The sequence below is a fragment of the Cervus canadensis genome, chromosome 20 (genome assembly GCF_019320065.1).
Source record: "Cervus canadensis isolate Bull #8, Minnesota chromosome 20, ASM1932006v1, whole genome shotgun sequence".
NCBI lineage: Eukaryota > Metazoa > Chordata > Mammalia > Artiodactyla > Cervidae > Cervus > Cervus canadensis.
This window is the reverse complement of record NC_057405.1, coordinates 28,022,190-28,041,750: the sequence shown is the minus strand read 5'-3', so window position 1 is coordinate 28,041,750 and position 19,561 is coordinate 28,022,190. Positions and strand designations below refer to the sequence as shown.

Genomic DNA, 19,561 nt, shown 5'->3' with positions numbered 1-19,561 from the left:
TACCACTCTCATGGTAGAAAGTGAAGAGGAACTAAAGAGCCTGTTGATGAGTATGGAAGAGGAGAGTGAAAAAGCTGGCTTAAAACTCAGCATTCTAAAAACAAAGATCATGGCATCTGGTCCCATCACTTCATGGCAAGTAGATGGGGAAAAAGTGGAAGCAGTGATAGATTTTATTTTCTTGGGCTCCAAAATCATTGCCTGCAGCTATGAAATGAAAAGACTCTTGCTCCTTGGAAGAAAAGCTATGACAAACTTAGGAGGTGTATTAAAAAACCAAGATAGCACTTTTCTGACAAAGGTCCATATAGTCAAAGCTATGATTTTTCTAGTAGTCAGGCATGGATGTGAGAGTTGGACCATAATGAAGGCTGAGCCCTGAAGAATTGTGGTGCTGGATAAGACTGTTGAGAGTCCCTTGGAATGTGAGGAGATCAAACCAATTAATCCAAAGGAAATCAACCCTGAACATTCATTGGAAGGACTGATGCTGGAGCTGAAGCTCCAATACTTTGGCCACTGATGCAAAGAGTTGAATCACTGGAAAAGACCCTGATGCTGGGAAAGAGTGAAGGCAACAGGGGAAGAGGGGGGCAGCAGAGGATGTGATGGTTAGATAGCATCAGCAACTCAATGGACATGAATCTGAGCAAACTTTGGGAAATAGTGAGGGACGGGGAATCCTGGCTTGCTGCAGTCTCTGGGGTCTCAAAGAGTTGGACATGAGTTAGCAACCGAACAACAACAAATCAAATCAAACTGGTACAACTGCACAGGTCACACACCTGCGAAGCCAGGTACAGTGCTCATGGTTGTCATCTCCTAGCCGGGCTGCAGCTCTTTCTGGGCTGTTTCATGTCTCTCTGTGACTCTCTCCGATGCTGTAGATTCCCTGAGGGTAGCTGCACTTTCCTTCTCATCCTGTTTGAGTGGTCTGCTGTGAAGCTCCCTGCCTCATGACTCTTCCATTATTTCCCTGGCCGTCCCTCCTGGCTCTTGTCCAAGGTTGCTGGGCACGTGTATCTCCACTTCTCTGTCTCCTCCACACACTTAGTGGGCATCAGTCTCCATCAGCTGAGCCACCAGGGAAGTCCAGGAACACTGGAGTGGGTAACGTATCCCTTTTCCAGCAGATCTTCCCGACCCAGGAATCGAACCAGGGTCTCCTGCATTGCAGGCAGATTCTTTACCAACTGAGATGTCAGGGAAGCCCTACTCACAACCTCAGCTTCCCTTGTGGCTCAGCTGATAAAGAATCTGCCTGCATTGCAGGAGACCTGGGTTTGATCCCTGGGTTGGGAAGATCTCTTGGAGAAAGGAAAGGCTATCCACTGTCGTATTCTGGCCTGGAGAATTCCATGGACTGTATGGTCCATGGGATCACAAAGAGTTGGACACGACTGATCAGCTTTCACTTCTCAGTCTCCATCATCTGCTTAGCAGACACTTGCTGCTAAGTCTCTATTCTCTCTCTGTGTCCAATGACCTGACTAGTGCCAGGGGGAATCCTATGCTCAAATTCTAGCCTGTCGGTTTCTTCTACCGTAGGTTCCTCAAACTTCATGAATGAAAGGAAAGAGCCAGGTTAGGCTGTCCTTCCTCAACTTACCTGCAAGAGAGGAAGAGAATGGGTAGGTAGATGGCATAGCTACTACATTATTTTTTCCCTAATTTTTTTCTTCTCTCTTATTTCCATGATTATTTTTTAAAAATTTCTGTATAGGGAAATTTCTGAGTAGGGAGTGAGTTTCTCCCAGTTTAAATGTGTCCATCAATCATATTTGTCACACAGTCTAAATTAGGGTTGGCAAACCAAGGACTAGGGATCAAATCTGTCCCGCCCACCCATTTATGTATTGTCTGTGGCTGTCTTCATGATACAATCAGTTCAGTTCAGTTCAGTTGCTCAGTCATGTCTGACTCTTTGTGACCCCATGAACCGCAGCATGCCAGGCCTCCCTGTCCATCACCAACTCCTGGAGTCCACCCAAACCCATGTCCATTGTGGCGGTGATGCCATCCAACCATCTCATTCTCTGTCGTCCCCTCCTCCTCCTACCTCTAATCCCTTCCAGCATCAGGGTCTTTTCAAATGAGTCAGCTCTTCGCATCAGGTGGCCAGAGGAATGGACTTTCAGCTTCAGCATCAGTCCTACCAATGAACACCCAGGACTGATCTCCTTTAGGATGGACTGGTTGGATCTCCTTGCAGTCCAAGGGACTCTCAAGAGTCTTCTCTAACACCACAGTTCAAAAGCATTAATTCTCCAGTGCTCAGCTTTCTTTATAGTCCAACTCTCACATCCATACATGACCAGTGGAAAAACCATAGCCTTGACTAGACGGACCTTTGTTGACAAAGTAATGTCTCTACTTTTTAATATGCTGTCTAGGTTGGTCATAGCTTTTCTTCCAAGGAGTAAGAATCTTTTAATTTCATGGCTGCAGTCACCATCTGCAGTGATTCTGGAGCCCAGAAAATGGAACAGAGACCACACAGCCTGCAAAGCCCAGAACATTTAATATTTACCACTTTACAGAAAAAGTTTGCTGACTTCTGTGATATGATCAGAGCTGAAAGTAAAGTGTCTGCTTCTGGTGGGACCTACGTGGGGGCACTGAGAGGCATTTGATGATCCCAATGATTAATCTGCCATAAATTAATGCTTCCTGCTTTACCACTGCTGGTAAATACTTTCACACAGAGAGTAAAACAGGCATTATGATTTTACATACACACAGTGGATGGAACAGGCATTATTATCCTCATTTTAAAGATGAAAAAAGAGTTTGAAGGATTAACAGTGGGGAGTTGGATCTCTTGATTCCTTGGGGTTAATGGCAGACATCTTTGAGAAGAGGCAGCATGTTAGAAAAACAAATGCTGAGGATGTTGATACATGAGGTCATTGGACACCTTTAGGTCCACTGTGGAGCTGGGTGGTGTGCTGAGATAGGATGACTGAAGGGTGGAGAAGAGAGGGGGCTAGGGGCCATTGTGTGTTTGAGAAAATTATTCTGAAAAGTGGTGACTCATTGTCTTATATACTTCCTGCCCACACGGTGAATCTGAAACTTCTGCGTTGTGGTAGCGTGGCATTTTAGATAGAGCCAACTTCTAATGCACCTTAATTAGCGAATCACAAAGTTCTCCTCTTGACTGTTCTTGCCAGCCTTTTTGCATAAGCGTAGCAACTAAGTTTATGAAATTTGGTTGATTGCCATAGAATACTTAGCCTCTAACAAACACATGAAAAGATGCTCAACATCACTCATTATCAGAGAAATGCAAATCAAAACCACAATGAGGTACCATTACACGCCAGTCAGGATGGCTGCTATCCAAAAGTCTACAAGCAATAAATGCTGGAGAGGGTGTGGAGAAAAGGGAACCCTCTTACACTGTTGGTGGGAATGCAAACTAGTATAGCCACTATGGAGAACAGTGTGGAGATTCCTTAAAAAACTGGAAATAGAACTGCCATATGACCCAGCAATCCCACTCCTGGGCATACACACCGAGGAAACCAGATCTGAAAGAGACACGTGCACCCCAATGTTCATCACAGCACTGTTTATAATAGCCAGGACATGGAAGCAACCTAGATGCCCATCAGCAGACGAATGGATAAGGAAGCTGTGGTACATATACACCATGGAATATTACTCAGCCATTAAAAAGAATTCATTTGAATCAGTTCTAATGAGATGGATGAAACTGGAGCCCATTACACAGAGTGAAGTAAGCCAGAAAGATAAAGACCAATACAGTATACTAATGCATATATATGGAATTTAAAAAGATGGTAACGATAACCCAATATGTAAAACAGAAAAAGAGACACAGATGTACAGAACAGACTTTTGGACTCAGTGGGAGAAGGCGAGGGTGGGGTGTTCAGAAAGAATAACATTGAAACAAGTGTACTATCAAGGGTGAAACAGACCAACCAGCCCAGGTTGGTGCATGAGACAAGTGCTCAGGGCTGGTGCACTGGGGAGACCCAGAGGGATGGGATGGAGAGGGAGGCGGGAGGGGGGATCGGGATGGGGAACACATGTAAATCATGGCTGATTCATGTCAATGTATGACAAAAACCGCTACAATATTGTAAAGTAACTAGCCTCCAACTAATAAAAATAAATGAAAAAAAAAAAAGAATACCTAGCCTCTTCACACAGAGTCAGAGTGAAGAGAGTCTTTGAATATCAGGCAAACATCTTTGACAATCATATAGTTTCGCTTGTGTTCATAGTGTATGTTTCAACAGGAATCATTTTTGCTTTTCTCTTGACTTGGTTTCTAAAGTACAATAGCTGTGCTATTTGTTTTTAGTTTTAACTCCCTATCCTCTGATCTATCCCAAGGGAGGGATGCTAAGAAAAGACTGAAGTCAGGAGAAGTTTACACATAGACATAACCCATGCCTGCCTACATTACAACAGATTTTAGGTTGGTCTTTTATGTTAAGAAATGTTTGAGAAGTTTAAAATACAAGGCATTTAAAGGACACCTGAATACAATTGACGTAATACAGGCGATTAGAATGCATGAAGTCATCATCAGCAAATGGATGGGGTGATCTGTGCAATATTCCATCTTCTCCCTTGTCAGCATGAAGCCATGATATCATCCAAACCAGTGTATGTCTTTTTCCGCATGGAGTTTAACCCATCTTGTTAACATCCAGCAATTCTGATATGTCTTGGGTTCTTGAAAAATGCAGTTAAATTATTTGAGAATATTTTTTGCATAGGGACAAACGTTTTGTTTCCTAACAAGAGATTTTGCACAGTTGGCTGACTAGAATAATCAGCTACTGTGCAAACTAGAATTTTTCTTAATTTGCCTAATTAAAAAAGTCATTTCAATTCATATCCAACTGTATAGTGTTTGTTGTATTCCTGGAGTCAGTGACTTTTCCAATTCAAGGAGTCATAAGTCAAAAAATTGCAAGGTCAGAGTTACTTCTCAGTTCCTTTGAGAGTCTCAGGCTCTGAGCAGTAGAAAGACAGTGTCAGGGGAGCAGAGTGGAAAGAATGTGGTCTTAGAAGGACAAGCTATTACACAAGTAGAAATTGAAGAAAAAAGTCTGCTGAAATAGTGGAATTCTATATTAATTGTTGCTTGAGACTGTTTGCTGGATGCTATACCCCATGTCTAAATTTATATCAGCCCCAGGAAGGGAGGGCTACCAGTTCATTTGTGTTGCAGTGGTTCTGATCTGGAGATTAAAGCTGACTTTTGGGTTCTCCTTGAATGTAGAGAATGGCAAACTAGCCTGTTTTCTTGTTCAGGCTTCCCCAGGTACTGGTTGTGCTATTTTGGGCAAATGTCTAAATCTCTCTAAACCTCACTTTCCTTATCTTTTTAAGAGAAGTAATTATAGCATCTGCTTTATGGATAGTTATTAGGATTCTATAAGATGATACTAGCTATGACAGACTCTTCACCCAGTGTTCAGAGCATAAGCTCCTTAGTAAAAGTCAGCTACTATTATTGTGAATAGAAGTAATATTTAAGAATAATTCATCACATATAGACTGCTGAGAGAAAGCCTAAGGTATTTTTCTTCCTGGCTCTTTTGTGAGTGAAAGGAAATGACTGCCTCTTGTCGTTTGTGGGGCTGGGCCTTTTCAGAAGTGATGAAATACAGAAAGGAATTCTAATTCTGGCTAACCAAGAGTCTGGTAATTTTCCAGAGCTGTTTTCTTTGTCAGATAAAACAAATATTTAGCAACTTTAATTAAACTAAATGGTGACATTCTTCAGAGGCCACAGGTACTGTTTAAATGTCTAAACAAATTATAGTGGTCAAGTAGAGAGAATATAGGTAAAATTTACCAGAAACCTAGAGTTATCTTAATCACTTAAATTTGAAGGAAGGTCTTATATAACCTTCTTATATAACCAATACCTATATATTATATTCTATGTCTAGTAGAATAGTGACATCAGAATTATAATAAAGTATTATGACTATAAAAATACTTTAAATGTATTTGAGGTTCAAGAATGAGTCATTGATATTGAAAATGTCAAAAACTGTTATATGCTATCATTACTTTATATAATAGTATATTTCTGGATATTTAAATGCTTTTCTCTTTCATATAGTTGCCAGTACCTTACTTCTGTGAAGAAAAGAAAAAAAAGAACCTCAAGCCTTGTTATAAATGCTAGAAATTAGTATAAAGAGGTAAACCAAAACCCTCTTTTATCAACATGATGATAAGAGAGGCCAACCTATTTTACATTCAAGCTTTAACACCCTCAAACTGTACATCCTTTCAGATTCAATATATAACTAAAATTTTTTTTCTTATTTCATGGCAGCTTCCTGATCTATTCTTTTGTTATTTTCTGGAAACCTTTTCCAGGTCTGCTATTATCTTCCCTGAAAAATATTAAGCAGAACTTCATAAAATGTTGCACCAAGGTTTTAGGCTAGAGTAGAATAATATTTTTCTGTTTTGCCACAGCTATAATATTTTCCTCAAACTTTTAGTTACAACATCACTGTAGTGACTCCAAGAGAATCCTCTTTCTTGAATTCTAATATTTTGTGAAATTATTTAGAAGAATTTTCAGTTGGTCTGGATAGAGCTATCCTAGTCGAATGAAAATGTTTTACATAAACAAAAGCCTTAGTTTATTTTGAGGATTTTATGAGTGTAGATAATGAGAAATGAAAAACCATTTGATGTGGCTTGCTACATAAATAGGATTATGAAAATGAACGAAAATTGTAAAGAAAATTTAAGGGCAAACCTAGAAACATTTATTAACAATCTGTGCTGTTAGAATGAACAGTCTCCTGAGAAATGTTTGAACATTTCCTGAGCTGGAACATTTTTAACTAGACTTAACCAAGTAACTAGATACACAGAGGGAATCATCTGGCACTGATAGAGGATAAAATAGTTGATTTGATTGGTCTTTGGCATCTTAAACTTCACATGAAGCTAGAACAGTGTTTTCTTTTGCCTTTAATTTTGTGTGTTGTGGGTACTGTCATTTATGTCTAAAAGACCCAGGCTGATTTTCTGGAAGCCCCACTTGCAGGAAACTTTTTGCCAAGTTACACTGTAAAAAGTACACTTTCTGTAATTCTGTGCTTTCCCTTTTACTATATGTCATACTTATAAAGTAATTAAAAAGTTGAAGTTATAGAAATAAAATTATTATGCTAGCTCACCCTGTGTACTGGGTAGGTGCTTAAAAAAGAATATAAGTAAAATCAGGAACAGATAGGAGCTGGATACTTAACAAGTGTAGGAATGATGCCAAGACCTAACTTGTGCAGAAAAGAAGTTTTTCTTGGTGGTAGGGATGGAGAATATTGTGACCAGTGTTGAATCGTAACATGGAAAGATAAATCTGGAAGGAGAAAAGAGCAGGAGTGAGACTGTTAAGGAAAATTCAAGGTCAAGTCTTATAGGAGCTAATAAAGATGGAAGCTAGAGTGAGTCTTTAATTGCTGTAGACTTTTCCCTGTCATTCTGTTTCTACTTGTTCAAAGGCTCTAGAAATACTTATTAGTTTCATACAAATTAGTCAAAATTGTTATAAATATCTTCTGATTCCTAGGATATTATTCATCTGACAGTACACACTGACATAAAAGACATAGAACAGGGAGGTTTGGGATAAAATTTGATCTTTCTTTTTTTTACATGCAAATCAGAAAATTCTATGCAAAATATTGCTGACTAATTACTACGAAAGGATGAGAAAGTGTATTTCACAAACTATGTTAGGATAATTTGCTTATTAAGTAGAAGAACCTGTGCCTCAAATAACACTGTTCAAAAAAAAAAGTTCCAAATCTGATGTGAGTCTTGACTTTCTTGAAAGAATATACACTGAGATGAACCAAAGGCATTCTTGGCTTCATTCAGAAAGTTTGTTATTTACATGTCCCATGCTTGCGGCCATTAAACTGAAGGGGAGGGGAAAAATTCTCTCTTCTTTCTTTTTTAGGTTCTTTGGCTGGTATTTATTTATTTATTAAAGAATTTTTTTGGGGGGTGTGGACCATGTTTTAAAGTCTTTTGTTGAATCTGTTGCAGTGTTACTTCTGTGTTTTGCTTTCGTTTTTTGACCACAAGGCGTGTGGGATCTTAGTTCCCTAACCAGGGATTGAACCTGTACTCCCTGCACTGGAAGGTGAAGTCTCAACCATTGGACCACATGGGAAGCCCCGCCTTGGCTGGTTTAGTAATGAAATTGATATAAGAAAGAATAATCGGAGAAAGAGGCTTCCCTGGTGGCTCAGACATTAAAGAATCCACCTACAAAGCAGGAGAACTGTGATCGATCCCTGGGTTGAGAAGATCCCCTGGAGAAGGGAATGGCTATCTGCTCCAGTATTCCAGCCTGGAGAAATAGGAGAAAACCAAGTTTAATGTTATATGTACAGTGCATGTGTTTGTTAAGTTGCTTCAACTCTTTCAGACCCTATGAACTGTGCCTGCCAGGCTCCTCTGTCCTTAGGATTCTCTAGGCAAAAATACCGCAGTAGTCTGCCATTTTCTCCTCCAGGGGATCTTCCTGACCCAGGAATTGAACCCAAGTCTCTTACCATCTCGTGCATTACAGACAGGTTCTTTCCCACTGGCACCACCAGTAGTCCCATGAAAATCTGAGACTTAACAACAGCCAGGTGATTGAAGCTTGTATAAAATCTTGAGCTAAGGAAAGGGGTGAGGGTCTGTGGATATGAAGGGGAGGAAGACCATTCACAGGAAGGCAGAGAAAAGGTTTGAAAAACAGATTTTGCCATGTTATCAGTTAATGTTCCTTTGGTAAAAAGGTATCTCTGGTGATAGCTCTCCTCCTGGTATAGGCCCACTTTCCAGTGTAAATTTAGGCAGTTGAGGAGGAGGAAAAGAGCTTTACCTGAATCTGCTGGGTTTTGATTGCCTTCAGATCAAAACAGTCCACGGGCTAACGTGGCATACTTGGGAGTCATGTATTCTGCCCCCTGCCAACCAAATAAATAGTAAGAGGCCTACAGAGTGCCAGATGCCTTTTCTGTTACCTCCTGCTACCCCTATGAGCATTCAGGATAGAACTTGGCCAGCTCTGACTAAATGTTTACTATTGTTCAACTCTGGGACTTTTAACACATTAAGTCTGTAATGATCCCTGTTTAGACTGCGTCCTGTTTTCATAACCTGTATCCTTAATAGTTAGCCTAGTTGCGTCTCAAAAAGGCTTTTGAATGATTCATCATTTTACAAGTTCTGCAGCAGGTTAATGATTTTGGAAAGCGTATTTTTGCTTAGCAACCTAATTTCAGTGGCTGCGTGAGTTTTGCAAGAGTGCCTATGGAGGAAAACAGATGGACGGATTTCTCCAACTCTGGAATATGAAGTGAAAAAACATTATTTTAGAAAACATTTGTAAACCTTTCTGGGCCTTCTGCTTCCCAGGGTGATCCCTCCCCTTCTAATTTGCATCTGTTTAAGAGCTTAGAAAAAAGCCATATAGAGAGTAGTTATTCAGAGTCACACATGGATTCAAATCCTAGGTCTTCTATTCACTAGGAGTAGCTGTGTGATCCAAAAAAAGATATTTAATCTCTTTAAATCTCAGTGACCTCATCTGTAAACTGAGAATAATAGCACCTACTAGTGCTGATGTGAATATTAATTTAAATGAGATGCTGTATAATGTAAAATGCTTAGCACATTGTTTAACACTTAAGAAACAGTAAATAAGAGCTGCTAAAATAAGGAAGAATACGCATGCATATACATCTGACTCTTTGCGACCTCATGGACTGCAGCCCACCAGGCCCCCCTGTTCATAGGATTTTCTAGGCAAGACTCCTGGAATGGGTTGCCATGCCCTGCTCCAAGGGATCTTCCTGTCCCAGGGATTGAATCCAACTCTCCTGCAACTCCTACATGGACAGGCAGATTCTTTATCACTGAGCCACCCGGGAATCCCAAGGAAGAGTATAAATATCACTAAATGTGAACCCTGAAAGTCTGTTCTTATCTGGGTACTTTATCTTACTGAGAGGATAAAGTGGTTTAAAGTGGATATTATTGAGGGCACACTTGGTTACACTATTGAGAACTTAAGTTTTTCTCCCTCTTACATGTTGTCCAATTCTGTTCTAAAACATTTCTTGACTAGCTTGCTGTCTCTGAGTACTTTTGCAGTTCTGAGATAGAACAGGTGCTGACTGCTGGTTTTGTTGTGGAAGTAAAGATAGAAGACCTTATTCAGAGTCACACATGGGTTCAAATCCTAGGTCTTCTATTCACTAGGAGTAGCTGTGTGATCCGGAAAAAGATATTTAATCACTAGGAAAAGGACTAAAAAGGACTAGGATGACTAGGAAAGGACTAAAATCTGTGTGCACGTGTCAAAGCAAAAGTAATTAATGTGACATTTCAGTGTCACAGAGAAAAAAATACTTGCTAAGGCAGAATTAACATCACAGGTCTAGCACATGAGATATTTCATCAGCAAAAGTGAATTAATGTGAAAGAGAATAGAGAACTCAAGCTTTTGACCTGATTAGTGATATAAAACAATTAGATAATTCTAAAATATGTTTTTTTTCCTGTAAAAATCCTACAAGTAATTCAATCTATAATCCTCATTATTTAATGTAATTCTATTAATTCTATAAAGGCTAATAATACTACAAACATTTTATTTAAAAGTATTAATATTGTTGCTGAACTAAACTCAAGTCCACTTGCCCACTGCCCAGCAAAGCCAATCTCCTGACACTATTTTATGGTGAAGGAAAGTGCAGCATTTATTGCAGGGTCCCACAGCAGAATGAGTGGCTTATGCTCAAAGCAATCAAACTCCCCAATAGTTTTCAGGGAAGGTTTTCCTAAGGTAACATTTGGGGTGAGCATTGTAGGGTGCATGGCTTTCCTCTGGTTGGTTGATGGTGAGGTAATGGGGTGATGTTTCAGGAATCTTCATCATCAACCTTCTAGTTCCAAACAATCTAGGGTCTACCTGCTTGTGGTCAGCATGTTGTTACCACCCTCCACCTGGGAGTAGGGGGAGACCTTAGTTTCTGCATAACAACTCAAAAATACGTATCAGATTTGCTGTGTGTCCCTTGAGGAGGAGCTAGGATTCTGTTTTATTGCCGAATTATTGTTTAAGATATCATTACTTTTCTTTTTTTTTCCAAAAAAGATTATTTATTTATCTGGGTCTTAGTTGCAGCATACAGGATCTTCATTGCATCATGTGGGATCTTTCGTTTCAGCTCAGAGCATGGCTCAGATGCATGGTTCAGAACATGGGCTCAGAAGCTGCAGCTCAGGGGCTTAGTTGCTCTGAAGCAGGTGGCATCTTAGTTTTCCAACCAGGGATCGAAACTGCATCCCCTGCAATGCAAGGCAGGCTCCCCACCACTGGACTGCCAGAGAAGTCCCTATCATTACTTTTCTAGCTTGACTCTTTGCTTCCGCAGTCCCTCAATTCCCTAATTGGTTGAGTCTGCTCTTTGGAGCTCAGGGACGGCCTAGGAGAATAAAGCCTTTTTCTACAAACAAGAAATGGGGAGCATGAATGGACTTTTGTACCTGGGAAGGCCCCAGAGGATCTTGCTTAGCTTCAATATTAGATTGAGATTGTTTAGAAACAATTAAATATAGAATTGCTGTGTGTGCGGTACTTAGTCGCTCAGTTGTGTCCAACTCTTTGCGACCCCATGGACTGTAGCCCACCAGGCTCCTCTGTCCATAGGGATTCTCCAGGCAAGAATACTGGAGTGGGTTGCCATGTCCTCCTCCAGGGGATCTTCCCAATCCAGGATTGAACCCAGGTCTCCTGCACTGTGAGTGGATTCTTTATCATCTGAGCCACCAAGGAAGCCCAAGAATACCGGAGTGGGTAGCCTATCACATCTCCAGGGGATCTTCCCAACCCAGGAATCAAACCAGGGTCTTCTGCATTGCAGGTGGATTCTTTACCAGCTAAGCTACTAGGGAAGCCCAAATATAGAGTTGGTACTAGGTAAATGCCATTTTCCGTGTGTTTGCAAATGTAATTAAGGGCATGTAATATATAGATAGGTATGCATATGTCTTATTTTACAAATATCCTAATGCCATAGATCCTATAAAAGATACAGGAAATCCAGGAAAATAAGACATTAGCACGTGTACATTAAGGCTGTGTATGATTAAGTTTAAAACATTACCACCTTGGGAAATACTGCCTGGAACTTCCATTAACGCGTGATCTAAATTGAAGTTGTTAGATCAATATTTGATGTTCCATCCCAAAGAGCCTTAAGATCTTACAGAGAAAATTGCTTTGATCAAAGAAGTGCACACGTGGCATGGAGTCATGGGGAATCACAATTCAATTTGGGAAGCCCATGTATCTTAGTTGTGATGTGTCAAGAGTTAAATTTGAAACTGTGGGGGAGGAAAAATAATATTTGCTTTACTCTTCTAAGGTCTTTGGCTGTTAAATCCCTGTATTAAAAATACAGATTAATAGGAGGAAACAAATACAAGTTTAATAACCTGCATACCTCCTGTTTACATGGGAGAGACACAGGAAAACCAAGAAACTCTCTGAAATGACCCAAGCCATCACCTTAAATACCAGCTTCAGCTAAAGGCAAAGGAAAGATGTTGAGCCACTTATGAGAGGTTACCAGGAAAGCCCAGTAAACAAGGAAAGCATAGTAAATACAGATTTAAGTCATTGCCTTCTGCATTGGTTAAGCGTTTCTAGAGATTTTAGAGTTATAGTTCTCCTCCTGGTATAGCCAGGGAGACACCCTTACAAATGGAAGCTTTCTTTATAAATGTAAATATGTCTTAGTAAAGGGTAACTTCTACCCAGGTTTCAGAGTTTCATAAGTCCCTATTGTTTCTTAAAAAATAATGAGCTTAAAGTCATCAGTATGCCAAAGAGGTATATTTTGGGGTGGTATAGTGTGCTCCCCTTCAAAATTATTTGTCACATCTTTTCATTTTTTTTGGCTTGGGACTTAAGTCAGCCCACTCTGCCCGCAAACAAGCTGTGATGAAATACAGTAGGTCTGTTCTGAAGTGCTCTGGCTCCCATTACAAAGAACATCTATTCTTTGTTCACCAAGGAAGCACAAAAGATGCTCTAAAATTTTAGGAACTAATCACTGAATGAAGCAGAAAACATAGCGCTAGTGTTAAGGACCACTTCTTCGGTTTATAGTCTTCAAAATTAGGGTGCTATAGAAAGTTCACACACACACACACACACACACAAGGGTCCATTTTGTTGTAAGGATTCAGTTCAAAAAAGGAGCATGAATGTAGATTTCAAGATTTGTTAGAAGAATTAAGTGTTCGCTATCTAAAAGGAAACATCACACTGTGTGTTTATTTTTCTATTATAAGCCTGGTGTTTTGAAAAGCTTTCCTTGGTTTCTTAACTATGGTTGGGTTCATAAAGGAAATTTACTTCCAGAAAAGAAGTCTCTGTATTTTATCTGGAATGGGTAATGAAAACCTTGCTGCTGAGCTGTTCAAGGGAAGAACTATTTATACCGTGAGTTTTAAATAAACCCATGCACTAAGCTCCTATGTTTAAGGATTTAAGCAAATTTTGTAGTACAGCCCCCAGGATATCAGAGGGATCTTCCCTGAACTTAGATTAGAGGCCTTGCCTTTGAGTTCAGTGTGTTTGTTTGTAATGTATCTGTTAATCAAGTTCTTTTGCTTAGAGACTGCATAAACATTCAAAAGAGAATGACTCAAGTGAGCTCCCCATGGACAAATTAATTGCTGTTTTGTTTTTTTCTTTATTTTACCTCAACATATTTTTTAAAAATCTTGATTTTGAAGTTGGTCTTTTTCTCCCAATTCTTTGTACTTTTATTACTGTAAAATGACTGACATGAAAAAAAGAACAACACCACCACCTGATTTTGAAAGAGTTTATGGAAAAGTAGAATCCCTTATCACTAAAACTACCCCGCCCTCTTCCCTTGGCGTTTCCCTTTTTCTCTCTTCACTTCAAGTCCCCTCCCCCGACTCCATGTGGATTTTTCTGCACATTGTGACTTCTAACTTGTTCTTGGCAGGGTTTGAGGTTTGCATTTTCTGACAGATAATTTATAATCACTTAAAAAAGTAAATTTTTTATGTTACAAAAACTTGAGATTCACAGAATTCTTGCAAAGATAATACTGGGGGATCCCATAGACCCCACACCCAGTTTCCTTTGTAATTAAAACCTCATGTTAGTGTGGTACATTTGTTATAATTAATGAACAAATAGTGATACATTATTATCGACTAAAGTCCATGTTTTATTCATATTTCCTCAATTTTCCCCTAATGTCTTTTTTCCGTTTCAGGGTCCCTTCCAGATGCCACATTACATCATTTAGTTGTCATGTGTCCTTAGCTTCCTCTTGGCGGTGACAATTATTCAGATTTTCCTTGTTTTCGATGACCTGAATAGTTTTAAAGATCACGGGTCAAGCATTTTGAAGAGTGTTTCTCAGTTGGGACGGGTCTGATGTTTTTCTCATTATTAGCCTTGGGTCACGTTTTGGGGGAAAGGCGACCACATAGGTCAAGTGCCATTGTTATCCCATCCTATCAAAGATACAAACCATCAGCGTGAATTAGCCCTGCTTGATGTTGATCTTTATTACTTGGCTTCGGATGTCTGTGACGTTAGAATCACATTTTCATTTTCCCCTGAAGATTGCTCAAAGTATTTTCCTGAAGTTTCTAATGATACCATCATTAAAGCTATAAGGAAGCTGGCTTGGAATTGATCTCCTGGTTTTTCTTTCTTGATGACGTTGTAAAGCCACTGTTCATTTCTAAGCAGTTAGGCAAAAAACATTTCAGTGGTGGTAAAAGCATCTTATCTTTTCTCATGTGCTGTAGGTGGGAATGAGATCCCGAAACCAGGGCGGTGAAAGTTCATCCATCGGGCATGTCTCCTGCCCCAAGTCCTCCGTCATCAGCAATGCTGCTGATAAAAGTCTCTCAGAAGACACGAAAAAGAAGAACAAATCCAACAGAAAGGAGGATGATGTCATGGCTTCAGGAACTGTCAAACGACACCTAAAACCATCTGGAGAAAGTGAACGGAAATGTAAGAAATCCTTGGAGTTGTCCAAGGAAGATCTCATCCAGCTACTCAGTATAATGGAAGGGGAGCTACAGGTAGAGTCAAATTTTCTCAGTTGTTGTGTCTTTAGTTTGAAGCTGTAAAATAAGAGACCGTGAACCTGTCTCCCTCCCTGGATTGTGAACTTCGTGGGGAAGTCAATGTTTTTCTTGTTCATTCCTAAACCCCTAGTGCCTGGCGCAAGTTTCACTGAATACATTCTTGTTGCATGAATGGACAAATGGATAGAGCTGATTTCAATGTCAAGCTTCTCTAAAAGCAGAAAATTTTTTCATGACACTTTTTTTTTTTTGAGGTTTTTATTTTGTATTGGGGTATAGCTGAGTAACAATGTTGTGATGGTTTCAGGTGAGCAGTGAAGGGACTCAGCCATACATGTACATGAGTCCATTCTCCCCAAACTCCCCTCCCATCCGGGCTGCTACGTAACATTGAGCAGGGTTCCATGTGCTATACAGTAGGTCCTTGTCAGTTGTTCATTTTAAATATAGCAGTGTGTACACAACCACCCTAAGCTCCCTAATTACATGATGTGTTTTTGGTAATAATTTATTAATAGCACTTAGTAGTAGGTAATCAATGAGGTTATCTAATTTAGGGCCACTGGCTATGATTGCAAACTGCGGAAAAGTCATGATTCTTGTTTTTTTAAGTTATTTTTGTTTATTCATTTATTTATGGCTGCTCTGGGTCTTTGTTGCTGAGTGTGGGCTTTTCTCTGGTTGCGTCAAGGGAAGACTACTCTCCAGTTTTGGTGGGTGGGCTCCTCGTCGCAGTGGCTCTCGGGCTGTAGGGTGAGGAGGCTTCAGAAGTTGTGGCATACTGGCTTAGTTGTTCTGAGGCATGTGGAATCTTCCTGGACCAGGAATTGAACCCGTGTCCCCTGCACTGGCAAGTGGATTCTTAACCACTGGACCACCAGGGAAGTCCAAAGTCCTGACTCTTAGAAGGCAGAGCTAAGATCAGTTGTTACTGTTGCTTTTGTCCAGGAGGTAGGGTAAAAGAGAGATGAAGAGACAGAGGGAAGAAGAGAGGGAGAGAGAAAGAGAAGGAAACTTCATTTAAAGCAGTCTTACACTTTTCTCATTTTGGGGGTGACTTTCAGCTTTAATTTTCTACAACATCATAGGAGTTGAGATGCGCTCAAGTAAGCAGAACATTGTGTTGTGAAAACCTAATCCTTCCACAAAGCATTTTCAAGTCTATTATCTCATTTGATCTCAATAAAAATGTGGGTGCCATTATCTATAATTTATAATGAGGAAACAGGCCCAGAAGGGTTAATGGGTTGGCCAGATGTCATCTTAGGCCTTCAGATTCTTGATCCTGGGCACTTAACACTGCCCATCCTCCCACCTTCTGTGGCTGCCAGGTCCCCCATTAAGAGAATGTTTTTAAGCACTCAAAAGAGAGCTGGGATTCTCTTGAGTTTCTGAACCCTGGAAAATTATATTTCTGGAAGTGGGAAAACAATAACTTTTTTCTTTCAAGGAGAGGATGACTTAAGAGTGAGGTTGCTGTTTTCCTTCTTGTTTTTGTTAGGTTCTTAGCTTCCCTAAGCCTCGAGGGGAACACTAACAATTGAATGAGATGAAGCCTTTGTTTGGTGCCCTTAGTATCAGACATACTATTTGCAACCTACCCTAAACCAGGGGATCTGACCTGTTCCTGTTCTAATCTGTGTGTGCACTCAGATAAGGAAACCCCTGGGGTAAAGAGAAATAGAAAACATGCAAAACTCAAATGAAAAACAATTGAGCATGCCTGAGCTTACCATTTATGGGCTGAGAAAAATCACCTTTGCATTTCAAAGCAAAAGATGAAATTTTCCAGAGCACCACCATTACTAAAAATAGCTTCACCACTGCCAGAAATGTGGTTATTGTTCAGCCTATTAATGTTTATTGTGTCAGGAGACAGAATATATTAGTCCAAATTTTTAGGCTGCCCCCAGAGTACAGCTATTGACCTGAGTGTGAGGTACAACAGTAATCTAAGAAATCATTACACAGGAATGTCATCAACTTATTTCTTCCAGACATGGTGGCTTATGTGAAGCTTATGGTTTTTCTAGACTCTAATAATTTCTGTAGAAGGCTCTTATATCATGGTGGACTCTTATATCATGTGGACTGTATTTAAGATTCATGTGGCTTTTATCTTGGTGGTATTACCAGATATGGTTCTAGAGCCTAGGCATGCAAAATAAAAGCCCAGTCACCTGGGACATTAAAGAAATTTGTCAGAAGGCTTCAAAGAAATGCATTTTGCTCTCCCTTAACCTTTGTTAAGGATACCTTACCTTACACAAGATGTATTCCTGAGCAGCAATAAATAAGGAAAGGGTGTAAGATATTTGTTGGAGAGGCAGTGGAGGAAAAGAGAAATGAAGAACTTGATATTGTAAGGAATGCCATGGGGAATTCATTTGCAAAGCATGTAATCCATCCCCCATGTGCATTTCAACACACACACACACACACACACACACATAAGTACATGCACTGGTAAATGCAGATTTCACAATACTAGACTTGTTAAAAATGAGAGTGTTCCTTTATTTAGAGCTGTAGATTCACTGTCAGAGGAGGGTGCGTGTGTGCTGTAGCTGAGAGTGGGAGGCAGTCAGCATTGGCTAATGTGAGTGGGCTGGTGGGAATGTGACAGCTATGTACCAGGTTTGCCATACTAGAGACAAGAGGGAAAAAAGGTCTATCTGAAAAAAGATCTGGTGCTGAGAAGAGAGGCAAAGAGTTTAGGGACCCATAGGCCTGTATGCTCTGTAGCTTGACAAGTGTTTTATGAGCTTTTAGCGAGTTGTCTCCCTGAGCTTCAAAGGCTACCTATCACCTCCCCTTTATGGAGCATCTGTGAAATGACTCAAACCCCTTCCTCTGCAGGTGGTGTTCCAAGGTTCTGTAAAGTATCAGGGCTGCCAAGCAGCTTTGAGGTGTCTACCCACCTCTTTTATGTTACAAATGTGAAACTGACAAATGAGTTAGGTGACTTGCCCAAGGTCACACAGCAATTTAGTTAACATTGACTCCAAATCTAGCTTCCCTTTCTCTCAGTCCAGTGTCCCTCCTTTAATAGTATTTTCCAATCAGGGGACATGCAAGTGGGGTATGCAGGGCCTTTATATTTATTCTTCAGTCTCCAGAATTTCTTTCAAGTAGACTCACTAAGAGGTGCAGGTTTGATGCTTGGGTCAGGAAGATCACCGGGAGGAAGGCATAGCAACCCACTCCAGTGTTCTTGCCTGGAGAATCCCATGGACAGAGGAGCCTGGTGGGCTAGAGTCCATGGGTTTGCAAAGAGTTGGACACGACTGAAGTGACTTTGCTCGCACGCACGCACAGAGAACTCCAGGGTCAAAGCCATTTTGTAGAAAGATGGTAAGCGAAATTGAGGAAGGTTTCAAAGAGATGGGGTGTGAGCTGGGCCTTGCATTGTGGTGTGACGTGGATCATGAGAAAAAGTGGGGCAGTGGGGAGATGACCGCATGGCCATGGGCTGGGTGCCACACTGCCCTGGGGCTTCAGGTCCACTGATCTATGAGGGTCAACCTTTGGGGGGGCTCGAACTACTGGTCAAAAGCAGAGGGGTGTCACACAGAGAAAAAGGCGTATAATACTGGAGAGATGAGCTGGAGGTCAAGCCTGCCTGTAGGAGATGTACCCTGGAAGTGACTTGCAGACAAAGGAGGAGATGCAGTTTCACTCATATGCTTCACGCCAATTTTCTCTTTCTCAAACTTCTTTGTGATCTCTCTCAATCTTTTCATCTCTGCAGGTTCTGAACACTGCAGACAGTTTTCTGTGTTCCTGGTATCAGTGCTCTGTGGCCTTTGGAATCTGTTGCATGTAATCTGTGGGAATCTGTCGAATCAACCTTATGGACAGAATGACCTTTATTGTTAGCACTGGCTGTTTGCAAAATTTGCAAACTTGCTGGGTTTTTATTGTTGTTGCTGCTTGGTTGCTTGCTTTTTGCCAGTAAGGAGGTGTCCAGGGAACTCATGAAGTTCGCCTTAAAGGTGTACATTAGAAATGGAGTTGCCGCTCGCAGGGATTTTTGCATTTTAAGGAGTCTTGTGTGGAACTGGTGACGTCGTGCCCTTGGTCTTCAACAGGGACAGCCTTGCAGACTTCTCAAGCCACACCTTAGCAGATGCAAACTTGTCATTTCATCACAATGTCAGACGGCTTTGCGTGAATAGAAGCAGCTGGAATAGTTTCCATGATTACACTTCTGCTTCCAGTAACATGTACTTTCTAATAAATTGAAATATTTTTACTCTCTGGGTGAAAAACTGGTTACATATTTCCCAGACTAAACTGAAAATAATGAAATAGTACTCCCAGGCCATCATTTGGGCATCCTGATTAATTTCCCCTTGTATTTGTCCAAAAATAGCACTTT

General features: G+C 40.5%; 1 protein-coding gene across 4 annotated transcripts in view; it reads left to right on the top strand.

Annotated features, from left to right (window-relative positions):
* The window catches only part of FILIP1 (filamin A interacting protein 1), a 214,126-nt gene that overhangs the window by 83,236 nt on the left and 111,329 nt on the right, over nt 1-19,561 (top strand). For all 4 annotated transcript variants that reach the window (XM_043439716.1, XM_043439718.1, XM_043439715.1 and 1 more), the window contains exon 2: nt 14,893-15,174. In XM_043439716.1, coding sequence (XP_043295651.1) covers nt 14,899-15,174 — 276 coding nt within the window. In that variant the 5' untranslated portion in view covers nt 14,893-14,898. The remainder of the gene's footprint in view (nt 1-14,892; nt 15,175-19,561) is intronic.